Raw genomic sequence first — 14428 nt, forward strand, 5'->3', positions numbered from 1 at the left:
CAGCATTGTGTTGTTGCACCTAAGGTTCAGTCAGTTTCACCAATGCTTGTGACCTTTTAATGTGAAGCTATTGAGATTCAGTGTCACCTGAAAGCCACAATTCATGGGTGTTTCATGCATGCACACCCTTCCTAATTGCTGGGTTCTTACCTCTTGGTAACTGGGATACTGCCAGTGCTGTCTGAAAAAAAAATCTAAAACGCATAATTAACTGTCATTACCATTTTTTTTTTTTTTTTAAGTTTTTTTTATTTTAAATTATTTTTTCTTGGCTTTTTATGCCTTTATTAGATAGGGCAGATGCAGAGGGAAACAGGAAGAGGGAGGGGATGACATGCAGCAAACCTTTTTTGCACATGTTGGTGATGCTATACTTTTTGCCTCTGAGCAGAGAGTCTCCCACTGCTTACATGTTGAATGCCTTTGGCACCATTCAAATTATTATTATTGAATTATTGAAATGCAACTACTATACATCCATTTGTAACATGAGACACACATACAATCAGAAGCATAAACCTTGCATGATCTCCTTGGCTTTATTAACCGTTTGCTACACAAATAACTAATGAAAACAAGTTTCAACATAACTACTCAAACAAGTTGGTTCAAATTGGTTTCTAACAGTGTCACTGTTGTGTAAATATGCTCCACTCCCAAAGCAAAAGCACAAATGCAAATCTGGCAGTAATACACTGCTTCTCTGTACCAGAATCTAGGTTGATGGCATATTTGATAACACTGAAAAAACATTGATCTCAATAAGTCAAGTCGCCTCAGCCCTCAGTTCGTTTTTTTTAACTGACAGTGCATACAGCATCATGGTTGGCAATATGTGTTTGTCCACTGGTATGTCTTCCTCACTGGGTCACAGGTGAAAAAAACAGTCAAGAAACGGCACATTTTCTCCTTGGATAACAGCTTTATGGCCAAGGTAAACTTTGCGCCAGGTGAGCACTTCTCTGCTGTCAGCCTGGCTCATGATCTCGCTCTCTCTCTGTGATTTCTTTACAGGCTGCTCCAAAGTTTACACAAAGAGCTCTCATCTGAAGGCACACCAAAGGACACACACAGGTAAGAAAACACTGCTCTGTGGGCTTAACTTGAAATACATGCTGATAAGCTATGTGGCAATGAAGGAATTTCCCCTGCGGTGATTAAGGGTGGCTCTACAGAGGGATATGTTTTTGCAAATTACTTGATTTATCCTGATTTAGTTCTTTATAAATAAGCTTTGTGGTTAGAGTAATATTTAAAATATTGACAAAAATGAAAAACAAATTGAATCCTTGTTTATTGTTATATGCAGAACACAGAATGGCAACAGAGACGCAGCATTTTTTCAGCTGAGATGCTTTTTGGTTGTATCTGGTTGCTTTGATAGAGAATATCCACCAAAGTAAAAATGTTGGCACAAGGGAGAGTACCTGCTCTGGATTATGAGAAGGTTGAGGGGGCTGACTCGCCAGCCTGTGTGGGTTCAGTATTAATTTATCTTTCACTGTTGCTGTTGTTCAGTGATGTGATGGTTTGTCCATGTCGGATTTTCTCCGTACCTTCTCCACTGTGATTGCATATCTGAGTAAAATTTGTATCCTGCAGTTTTTTTTAGCAGAATTTTTTATTTGACTTCCATGAACAAAACAAAAAAAAGAACATAGCAGGAATGACAGTTGCTGGCCATCCCCTGCATTTGGCATCTTAATAATGCAGGTGGGTAAATCTGAATGGTCTCTTCTAACTACAACTACCTTATTTACCTACACACAGTTCAGTTAAAGACACTAAAGTGATCCATTTTAGCAAAAATGGTAAGATTGGATGTTAATGATCAGCTAGTGCCAAAGCAATTGATGAATTAAAGCAGCTGATGCAAATCAGTTAAAGTGAAACTTTGATATTCAACTAGGTGCCCTGTCACCCCCCATGCTTCAAGCACTCCTGAACTGTGCTCTGTGCAAGAGTCTGCTGGGTGACACGAAATGGGTCATTGATGACACATCTTGCATCATCTGGCAGACTTTTGCTGAAAAACGAGCACTGTTCATCTGCACACACTCCTGTTTTTTAAACAGGTCTGTATCACTACAAAATTTGCTTTAATGCAAGCACAACTTCAACACTCCACATGAATCAACGCAATGCTCCATTTATCACAGATGGGAATAATCCAATTGATTCCAGGTGTGCAGCTGCAACAGGTCACTGGATTTTTTGATTAGAGAATTAGTCATAGACCGATGGCTTTCTGATTGAAAATATAATATGCATTCTGTAATATGGAAAAAAATCTGCTTTCTGGGTTTGCACCTTCACTTACTATATAATAGAGAAGGATTTTATGTTGTGAAAATTAGGACTTGGCACAAATTTACATTTGTGTGTTGCCTTATTGAAATCACATTTATTCACTCTTTCTGTTCAGATATCGCCACTGATTCTGCACCCATCCAATCACAGTTTCACCAATGTAACCGTTAAGCTCACAGTTGAGTTTATTTTTATTGCATATTTTGTCTCAGCACCAGTTTCGATACACCCAGTAACTATAATAGAGGCAAAGAAGACAATGAAGAGGATGAACAACATACAGACAACATTAGTTTGCTCAAGAGTTTTTTTTTGTTCCTCCGCCATGTTTATACGTGCTCATACCTGTCCTCTGAGCTTCCCCAGAGAAAGAGAACAAAGAGGGGAGGGAGGAGGGGAGGATGAAGGAAAGAGGAAAGAAAAAGAGGGAAGACATGCTGTTAAAACATTGCTCCTAAAAGGCCAAACCAGTTACTCCAGCTTTTCAGTCCCTTTTCAGAGGATGGAGGAGGAGGAAGGTGGGGGGTTTGTAGAATGGGGGAAGGCTGGTTTCGATGTGTTTCCCTTCTGTAAGATGAGACCTGTGAATTCCCAAAAGCCTCAGACCTAGATTTTAAAGATTTACTCATGTGAAAAAAGCTGCTGCGCTCCTCCAGTGTGAAAACAGTGACGATAGAGAAAGAACATGCACGTGAATGAACGTGCAAATAGAAACAGATCTCTCTGCAGTCATAAATAGATAAGATGAGACTTTATGGATCCCTGTGGGGAAGTTGGGTTGTTGTAGCAGGATACAGCAACACAAAAGACAAATAGACTGTAAAAAATGCAGTGAGAATAGTAAACAATAAAATACAATAAAGAAGTAAGAGAGCAGAGACATTATACAGGTATGGTGTTCACAATATCAGCACAAATGTCAATTAATGAATGAATTAGAGAGAAATGTCATGCAAATGCTGTATAACACGGTCAGATTAACACTCCTGCATCCATCATTGGCTAAGCTAACAAAGATGAGCAAATACTCTAAGCTGTTGTCACTTTGTCTTTGACGTTATTGACCACTGTCAATAGTTGAATAATCTGTGGTAAACCTATTTTACACCTGACGGGAGTTTTTTATTAACATAACATCAAAATAATTGAACTGTGAAACACCTTTTCTAAATTTTTGTGGTTGTTTGTTTTATGTCTCCTTCTCATTGCATCAAAGTGAACCCGAGCAACATTTTAAAGAGGATCTGATGGGCTAATGGTTCCTTACTTTTTTGGCCTCTGACCCTTAAAAACAAAGCTATGTCTTTCTGCATCACAGATTGAATGTCAACAGGCTTGGACCAGTTCAAACAAAGAGAGGTTATATGTTGTTATATTGCTTTATTCAAATCATTTCATGGACCTGATAAAGTCAAATTATTCAGATATTAATAAGAAGAGCAACAGTTTGTTCTTTTTTTCCCATAGTGTTTCTCCCCATCCTGTCCCATCTCCAAAACCTCTTTGATGGATCTGGAGACTTAGAATGTGAAATGCTACAAAAAGGCGTACTTTAAATCTCCCCAGTTTTGCTAACTTTATAGTTGTTTTGCTTAATTTATTACAAAACTTTATTTCTACAATCAGCAACTTTTGAGACGACAATAAACAGCCAAGTAACTTCCATATAAGGAAAGATGCTGACTCAGTGAATTGGTAGTCCCTTCCACATGTTGTGTTCTGTGTGTCCTGATTTACATGTAACAGACTGCAGTGTGTCCAGGGCTTGTGTGAACTGTAAATGCCCCACTTTACTCATTCTGGTCACTTGTTAAGTCTCACAAACAGGCTTCACTTGTGCCCTGGCAAAACCAGGCTTGCCTAATCGTGTTTTGCATTCAGTTGATGATGACTCATGTTTTAAGCATCTAAAAAAACACCTGGCTGGCTGTCCTAAACTGCAGCTAAATCTTTCAGGCAAATCGAGGAAAATTCGCAAAACCCAGACCAGTTTGTGGGAATGGCGTAGATGTTCAGTCTTCTTCTCTCATTACTGTTAAATTCTGCACAAATAAGGTGATCTGAGTGGATATTCTTATCACTTTTGCCCTAAACTGGGTTATCTCTTTTCTCACAAACAGACAGCACACTATTTATAAGGTTAAGGATTATTGCATATTGTCTTAACTGAGGAGTGTCTCAGGGGTCTGTATCAGGTCACCTTTTTATTTTATATCGTTGTACTTCCTCCAAAACAAATCATCTACTGCTTTTGCTTTAACTTATTTTTTTTTGATGCTCTCTTGATAATAATCAGCCAATTTTAAATGTATAATAATTTTCATCAACTCAACAAAGATACAAAGTCTTATTCTGCTCACTGAATTTATAGAATTTGGTAACTTGACATCAGTTTCAGACATTTTTCATTTTGACCTATAGTAAGTCATTCAAACTTTATCTTTTGCAGATTTGATTAATGCAGGTCTCTGTTTGCCTACTTGAGTGGTAATACCTGTTCACACCTTCAACTCATACAGAGTGCTGCAGCTAGTTGCCAAATATAAGAGATAACATAATCCACATTGTGGCCTCATTACACTGGCTTTCAGGTGATTTTAAAACTTTTTGTATCCACTAGCTTTAGACATATACATTTATTCATTTTAACAGTTTCTGGGTTGGAGGTAAACATTTAATTCAACAATAATTTGTATATATCAAAATATCAAAAACAAAAGCAATGCCCATCACAATATCCCAAAGCCGAAGCAAACATTGAAATTGTTTCGTCGAAGCAGTAATCCAAAACCCAAACATATAAAGTTAAGAAGACTTCAATAGATTCTGTTTTATTCTATCTGAAGTTCCTATTTTATTCTATTGCTACTCTCTTATTTGCTGCTGTAATTAAACAATTTCCATCATGGGATTAATAAAGTATTTCTGTTCTACTCTATTCTATTCTATTAAGCATATGTAGTTTGATTACTCAACTAATCATGTACACCCTGGCATGCAATGCACCTGTGTGCCTGTCTGTGCATTTCGCCAGAAGGAGCATTACTATATCCGTCTTCATTCTTTACAGTAGTCTATACATTGCATCGGCATGCCGTCATGTGTGGGCTTTATTACGTTGAAACATCATCCCTCATGTGTACCTGTTTCAATTCGTTGGACGTGAGTTATGAATTCTTCTTTTTTTAACCTTAAGGCGAAAGTATCAGGAAGTTGTGTGGGTGTGTGGAAATGTGTGAGTGCCAGCATGAGTCTGTGTCTTTTTATGAGTATCAGTCGAGATTTCTTCACTGAAGGTAACCTACTTTTCAAAGTTTGGTATGTTCTTATCACCATTATAGAGAGACTTTGTCTTTTTACTAGTCTTCATGAGAAGTCAAATTGACGGCAAGTCACAAGATAAACCAGCGCTGCAGCTGATTAGCTCCAGTTGTAGATGTGTATGTGCCATTTTGAAATTGCTCAGGTTTAGACAACATGGTGGTTCATGGGTTTGCACTGTCCCCAACGTCGTCAACCAAGATTACGTGTTTCCCTGGTATTAGCACATAGCTACATCTAGCAGTTTGTGTAAACACTGGTAGTAGCAAACCATAACATGAGTTAACGTTATCGTGTCTCGAAAGTAGAAAAAACGTTTGAAAGTATTCAGAACAGTCTGCAGCCTGAGGATTTTGCTTACATGGATTACTTTAAAATACGTTTATGTTTTAATTTGAAATTTCATCCAGATTTAATATGAATATCCCACATTGTAACATTATGTACTGCATATGAAAGAAAATAAGGAAAAGCATAGTAGGTCTTCTTCAAGTAATAATATCCAGTAATACAATGTGTTATCAATAATAAAATAATCAGAATAGAGTGTGTCTGCACAAGAGATACTTTAATTTTGATTTACATGCTGCAGATAGTCGTTACATAAGTACATGTAATGGAGAAAATTTTTACTATGATGTCTCTACTTTAGTTTAAGTACAGGGTCAGAGTATTTCTTTCATAGCTGGTTACGACATTAAGCCAGACCACATTCAGGCTGTTGATTTGAATCCCTGTACCCGCTTTGATGTTATCAATGGAAAGAGCAGCCTTTGGCAAGGTGCCTTTGATCGAGGCACCTGGGAGCTGTTAATGTGTATGTTGTTGGAGTGCATCACTATCTGCGGTCATTGAATGTGCCCCTCCCGCTGGTGTGGGGGGGGGGCAACCTTGACCATGGTCTCCACAGCCATTTGAGCTCTGCACGCTTACTTCAGTAATTGTGTTAGTGTGTGTGTGTACGTGTGTGTAAAGAGTAGAGTCCTATCAGCCTGATTAGGGAACCCTCCAGCCCTCTTCACAAACACTAACTGAGCTGATAAAGTTAAGAGGTCCACAAAGAGTTTATGGGCGTCCTGAAGAGCCTGAAAGTGTTTGCTTTCTGACTCAGTAAAACCAGGAAGAGATGGTTATAAAGTGTAGTGATCGTTCTCCTGATGCATTACACCAGACTGTGTACGGTCGTTTCCAGCATGAATGGTTTGATGGAGAAGAAATAAGATGGCACATGGATTGAAATCTATTATTGGATTGAGATCTAGTGTTTTGTTCGTTCGTGCATCATTATGTTTGCAATACTGATGGATGATCATCAGTCAACTTTATTGGCCAAGTATGTGGACACATACAAGGAATTTGACTCTGGATTTTGTTGCTCTCAGTGTACATACACAGAAATTGAAAGAAAGCTAAAAAAAAAAAAAAAAAAAAAAAAAAGATACAACTTAAACACTTAACTCATAATTAGAATTGGTGTTTTTTTTAAGTATATAACAATAACGATGAAATAAATAAAAATTAAGACAGTAGTGCAGTGGCTCAGAGTGCAAATTGTGAAGATAAAAAGTTTGTGGTGGTAATTTAATTAAATATTTATGGTAGCAAAGTCTAGTGTGCAGACTGTTTTGCTTTTCTTGTATTATCTCTTGTCCAGCACCTTGTTTTGTTGTGTTTTGTTTCATTTTGTTTTGTCATCTGGATGTGCGTGCTTTTGTTAATGTTTTGTTGAAATAAATATAAAAGGATTAATGACAGATTTATATATATGGAGTAGGTGGATATGACAGCATACACTGTGTGCTTAGATTACTATTTGACTTTGATATGTATATGTTAAAAAACAGTGTATTTAATAAATAAAAATATATAATTTAAAGGTACCATGGATGCGTTAACACGGGTGCAAACATCATGACATAATTGCTGTTATTTCACTCTCAGTCTTGCATTTACAAAATTAAACAAAGTTTAGACTAATTCTTGAATCAGACGGTGGTGACGGTGGGAAAAACATTTTAGAAAAATAGCTGTAACTTTTATTTATTTATTCATTTATTTTGGCTTCAAGTAAAGCAATACAGTTTTATTAAGTGTGAGTGAGTTTATTACATTTTTTTTGACTGGATCCTCTTTATACAGACTTGAATTGAGACAAATTTTGTTTTAATTCTCAAATAAAGAGAATTAATCAGTGGAGGTTTCATGCAGCAGGTTCAGGGTGTCAGACAGAACTAAAGCCCCCTATAAAGTAAAAATAAACGTTCCTTACAAAGTACACGTCAGTGTGTAAAAAAGCTTCTTTTGTTCCTAAATGATTGATGCAAAGTTACACTGCCTGTACTTTTCTGTGTGTTTTGTTGTGTTTGTGATTGTGATTGTTAGACTGTGTTTGACCATTATGGTTTATGACGTATTCACACATGCACTTATTAGTGTTTGCATGTGTTTGACACAGAGAGGGAGAGATAATAGTTTAGCCGTTTTCAATCAGCCACCTGATCAAACAGCTGCTTTCTGCCCCACACAAATGCCTGCAAAGGCTTTTGAGCGCTGATGACTTTTAGTTTTAGAGGATGACAAAGAAGAAGAAGAATTCTGTTTTTTATGCAAGTCATCGAAGTGTTAGAGGAGAAACTTTGCAAGGCTTAAAATCACTGCAGAGTGAATTTCCACCCTCAAAAAAACTTGTTACATCAATAGTTTAAAAACTGTATTTTGGATTTGGAGAAAAATCATGTAAATGCTGATTATTTTTTAATGAAAAAAATAATAAAATAATTAACTAATAAAGTTAATCTCCCTCACTCTTTTAGACGAAAAGCAAAATGAAAGCATGTAAGGATAGGTGGAGGGGTAGGTTTTCACCTGACCTTTTGGCAGCTTGTTTAGGAATATATACCTCAAGTGTGTTTGTTCTGTGTGCGTATGTGTCCTATTTCATCGGCCTGTTTGCTAGCCCTTGGGGATAATAGTCTCAGAGAGGCGGCTGTGCTTTTGACCCCGACAGTGCAGCTATAGAGCAAAACCAAACACACCTGCGGCTCGAGAGCCTCAGCCTTTTATACGGAGACATTTGTACTCTGCCTCTACACACACATCGAGAGCAGTTGAGTCTAGAAACAGGATATCATCCTGATAGGAGGCTGGAGAGCCTCTGATGTGGGGTTCAGGTGTTTGTTGGATTAAAAACGCTTCTCAGGTTTAATCTTGTGGAAATGCAGGAGATCCATGGTACTCTAAAATGTTTTTATAGCCACTTTTAGACTTTTTACGTGAGAAGTTTTGGATAAAAACTCACTCATACACAAAAACACACTTTCTGTTGTCCTTATTTTTTTGTTTCTCTTGTCATGCAATCCTCTCTGTGCTCTTTGGACCCCTTGCTCCATTAATGGCTGTCACTCAGTGATTGATGGTGAATAGCAGAAGCTATCTAATCAGCACTAACGAGGCCCATGCTGGTAATGAGCGCTTGATGGCCCAAACAGCTAACGACAGCCACAATCCGTCCACACAGGCTGATAAAGAGTTTTCTATGAGACTTTAAACCAAGTGAGCAATTTAAAAATTAAAGTTTGTGGTATTAATTATCTACAGATTAAGTGATTTAAATGGAAGGAATTAGTAATACAAGACAAGAAATGATTGTAAAAAGTATTAATCGTATTTTTCAATGAGGAAAAAAATCAAGGATAACCAGACAGGATCCTTTATATTCTGGTCATTTAAACTTTAATATGACATTGATCCAAAAGGAAAAAAAAATCTTTTGGACATGAACTCTTTCACTTTTGGTTCTGGGAAGTATTAAACCTAAGTGTCAGGAATTTGGCCTGAGCAGAGTTTTAATGTTTAGTTATCTTCTCTTCAATTTTGTTTCTGCTCTTTCCTCGCCTTGATTCTAAGACATTCATTTTCACCTCGGCTATGAAAGATGACATTTTTTTCTTCTGTTGTGTGCATACCAACCTATTCACCAGCGTTTTCTCTTTGTTGATGATTAGCTCACTATTTGGCAACAGCGCGTTGTGGCACAGCAGAGAAATGTCAGTATTTGGGTGGGGTAGCATAAGTGTTGTGTCGGATGTACTTGGCACATATTCTTCAGTGCTTTGAATTTCCATTTTAAAGGTATTTTCTTTTCATACCTTCTTGTCCAGAACTACCATGTAATTATAAAACAAAGGGATATGCTTTATTTAGCAATGCATCTCCTTAGAGCATCTGTGTGAGTATTTTAACTTGTGGCGATGTTTATGTCCTCGCTTGAAAATGTGAAACACAACATGCACACACTCATCAGGCATTGCTCCATAGTTACTGGTATAGCTGCCAAAACAATTACTGCTGGTATGTCCTCATCCTACCACTGTCATTGTCATTTGTCATTTAGCTATAAGGACTTGTCAATAAACACCCTCTGTGTCTTCATCACATCCTGATTTTACTAAGTTGGCTCAAATCAGCATGTTCTCACGTACAGACAGTTTTTCAGTAGTTCCAGGAGAACCCCCTTGGGGATATTGGCATTAATCCCACTGAATGGTAAATTCAAAATAATGTCATAGTCAGTCAGATACTTCCTTTTTGTAAAAATGCAAAAGTATTTCATGATGAAAACACAATGCAGTCAAGTTATTTTGTAGTAAATTACCTTGAGCATGCAAACCTGTTTCATGTTTTTAAATCTCTCATGATGCGAGTGTGGATATGTACAGGAGTGTAATGCATTCATATTTTTTTAAATTAAGGAGTTTATCAATTAATGATTTCTCATAATTAATGGAAAAAAATTAACAAGATAAAATTGTTTCGAATTCTCGTTTTTCTGAATTAACGAGAATTAATTCTGAAGTTGAAAGTCTGGCTTAATAACTTTAACATATTTTATTTGCAAAAGAAGACACAAAAACTTTTTTAAGAAAATGCTTCGTATATTGCTAACACCTCTATCCTGTCCCCCTCTCTTTTGCAGGTGAGAAGCCGTACCGTTGTACGTGGGAGAACTGCGACTGGCGTTTCGCCCGATCAGATGAGCTCACCAGACACTACCGAAAACACACCGGAGCCAAACCCTTCAAGTGCGTCGCCTGCAGCCGCTGCTTCTCACGTTCCGATCACTTGGCCCTGCACATGAAGCGTCACCAGAATTAACACAGACATACCTGTATATACAAACCAACACATACTCACGCAAATACTGCAGTATCCACTGATGACAGCCACCTGAACTTAATCGCATTAATCATGAACAGATAGAGTCCCAAAATCATCCCTGTGTGTCCATGTTTACTCCAGCGCTTCGTGCTAACATAAATTGAGTGATAATAGACATCTAGAATGATCCAAAGTAGGATTGGTGGTATTTGGGGGGTTAGTGTGGGAAACCAGTAATGATCACATTCTTGTCGCTGCACCTACTGGCTAGTTAGGGTTCCTGTTTAGTGGAGAGGTCTGAGGGAGATAGAGTGAGCTCTCTTTACACCTTCTGCAGGCCAACAGGGAGCGCACTCAGCAGTGGGAATTGGACAGAAAAGGGGAAACTGCATGAAAAAGAGAAGTTGAAAGCAAGTGTTTGAATGGTCTGAAGATTAACGCGTGTGATGTTGACATTTAAGTCAAAACAGCCTTGTATTATTTAGCGACTCTGTTAACCAAACAGTTTTATCTCTTATGAAAACAGGGAAAGTAGTTGCAGGCAATGGACATGTCAATGTAAGCTCAATTTTAGCATGCAATTTTTCGGAGATATAATACTCGTCGTCTGTTATCAGTCAACACAGTGTTTTGCTGAAACGCCAGAGCTAATGATCTACCAGGGATGATTTTGGTATCTGTTCTCATCACTGAACAGATAAAGTATGTCGATTTAAAACATACACTGATCCAACTCTTAGAAAATCGCAATACGTACACACTCATCTGGCACGTATTACTTACTGCAGATTTACAGTCGTCAGAACTATAGCATCAGCCTCCGTAGAAGCTTTTGGAACAACCTGGAAACACTTTTTTCCTGTAATCAACAACACAAACTATTTGTTTTCCTACAAACCTGCTGCCACCTTCTTCATCAGCATCATCACTGTCTTATCTTAACTTTTACCATTTTGAGGTATGAACTTTTAAGGAGAGGGGGAAATGTATTCCCCTCCAGCCTGCCTTTGTAAATACTTGTTTATATGTGTGCATATGTGTGTTTGAGAATTCAATGAATGTATTGAGATTTATACTTGACAACCTTTTTTTTTTACATCAGATGTTAATATTAGTAATATTCCATGTTGAAACTTACCCCGGATGTAATCTCCCTTTAAGGGCATAAAAAAAAAAAAAAAGGAGACAAAGAATCAACGATCAGAGAACTCTCCACGGAAAAGTAAATAATCGCCCAGTTATGCTTGTTTCAGCACAGGTAATACCTGTCGAGTTCAGAGAGCAGAGCGATTTGCCAATGTTTGTATCCATGACACGACCTGTTGCTGTGGCAACCAAGCTCCTCTGACGACAGTTTGCGGTTTGCTTGCAGTTTTATTCAGCGTCGTTTTTTTCCCCCCTTTTTTTCTTCTGTATTTGTTCAACACTTCAGCTGGAGAAGGACTGATGGGTGGATAGACCTGTTATGTTATCATTTCTGATTGTTTTAATGTACAGTGCAGCTGGTACATTAAACTCTTAAGGATTGCAGAGTCAGTCCTGTTACCTGGACAAACGACACGTTAACATTGATTGGGTGACATTAACAATCAGTTGTGGCTCCTGCATTCTTCTGGGGTTTTAAAAAAAGAGTCTCATCTGCCAGCTCGGGATGTCCACACATTTTTGTGCAGTGTTGTAGCTTGTACGCTTGCCAACAAAGGGAATTACAAGAGGGGAAAAGATGTTGCATAGAGTTTGATTCCATTACCTGAAAGTCAATGTCACCATCGTTAACATTGAAAGTTAAAACAAAAGAAATCCAACTTCTAGCATTGTGCACTATTCACATTTGAACTGCTAATGGTGCCATCACCACAAACAGTACCTTTTTTTTTTTAGGTATTTTACTCTTTTTATAGGCTAGTACATGTGCCCTAAAAACATAGGCACAGACAGACAGACAGACAGTTTAAAGACATTTAATTTGTAGATTGAAACGTTTCCAGTATGAGGTTACTCGTTATACTGAGTTACATTCCTTACTCTACTCTTAAAGAAGCCCATGCAAACTTGACAGTAACTGAAAATTCACTGTCTTCCAGTAGAGCTTGTATAGTGATAAATGACATGTAGTCTGCAAAAATACAAAAATCACTTTGAGTTTTGATTGCATGTGTCTCCACCATTAAGAGGCAGTGGAATACTTCATCTACATGGCTGCATTGATATTTGGTTGTTAGCTGTTTACTATATCAGTTATCAGTTAGCACTTTGCTTCGTCACACAATCAAGTACACATTTACGTACAGATATATGTGTCAAGGAACAAAACCTTGTGTCGTAGTAATGTCATGTCTAGAGATGTGTAGTAGCCCTAATAGACCTAAAGAGCAGAAAATGTTTCATTGATCTTTATTTCATGCTGACACCTGTTTACCTTCACCACCCATTGGCAATGAAAAGGAATGTAAGAGCAGCAGCACTTTACACCTGCAGACGCTGACATGTAAACATCACCACCTACCTACAAACAAAGTAATAGGTCCTGCAGTTGCACCACCTGCAGGCAATGAATGGTAATGGTGAATTTTATCAAGAGTTTTTTTTTGTTTTTGTTTTTTTTATGAATTTATGCTTCATATTCAAACATCCATCATTTAAAATGAAGCTGTAAGAAAAGTGCACTGTCTGTCAACATTCACCTTTCCAAAGTTACTATTCCCATTATAAACAATATGTAAACTATATTAATAGCATCCACAGTTATGGATCAAAGACAGAATTTGCCAAGTTTCTTATTGGCAAATTGTAGTAACTGCAGTTGTTCTTACTGCAGTTGTAACACATTTTGCCTACAGGTTGTTCAAATCACCATGTCTACATTTGTAGTTTTGAATTGCTGCTGCTATTGGTTTCTTTGCCTGAAGGTGGCGCAGATTGGACCAGAACTGAATCTGAAATTTCTGGCTCTGCCACTCTGCAGCTGGATGATCTTATCTGGATTGTTTTCAGTTGTTGCATCTTTGCCCTTTTAAAAACAACAAGCTTTACGAGCAGATACAAAGACTTGGCATTTCTTTAAAGTAAACAGGTTGGTGATGGCAGAACAGACAGTCACAGGAACATTTTTTAAAATCAGTTTGATTTATTTTATTGTCTTTGCAACCTGACTCTCTTTGTATTGTCCTGAGGCTGCAGGCTCCACCCACCTGCTACGCCATAAAAACAAGCACTGCAGCATTGATTGACACACGTCTGTCCCAACATGTGTTCATTTAGAGGAAACACATCCTGGTATTTCAACACTATGATTGTTTGATTTTTTTTTTAGAGTTTCTTCCCAAGGAATCAAGTTCTCCTGCTTCTCTCAAGGAGGGAGCGCTGACCACCCACTGTGTACATAACTGTAGTTTTAGTTTCAACAGAAGACTTTGTAAATATTTGTTTGGTTTCCCTGTTATAATATTAATATTTTTTTCTTTTTTAACTAATGGGATTTTAGATTGGTTGTATGTGAACGTTTGTTTAATTTTGTTTTGATACTAAATGTGTGTGTAAGAGAATTTATCAGTTAATGTACAAATTGATAAGAACAACTTTTTTTCAGTTTGTGTGTTTGTGCAGATGCTGCAATGAAATAAAAAGATTCATAAAATAA

General features: G+C 37.5%; 1 protein-coding gene across 1 annotated transcript in view; it reads left to right on the forward strand.

Annotated features, from left to right (window-relative positions):
- klf5l (Kruppel-like factor 5 like) overlaps window positions 1-14428 on the forward strand; it is a 28462-nt gene extending 14034 nt beyond the window's left edge. The window contains exons 3-4 of the mRNA XM_042498809.1: window positions 1015-1074; window positions 10607-14428. Coding sequence (XP_042354743.1) covers window positions 1015-1074; window positions 10607-10785 — 239 coding nt within the window. The 3' untranslated portion in view covers window positions 10786-14428. The remainder of the gene's footprint in view (window positions 1-1014; window positions 1075-10606) is intronic.

Source organism: Plectropomus leopardus, chromosome 13 (genome assembly GCF_008729295.1).
Source record: "Plectropomus leopardus isolate mb chromosome 13, YSFRI_Pleo_2.0, whole genome shotgun sequence".
In the NCBI taxonomy this organism is placed as follows: domain Eukaryota; kingdom Metazoa; phylum Chordata; class Actinopteri; order Perciformes; family Serranidae; genus Plectropomus; species Plectropomus leopardus.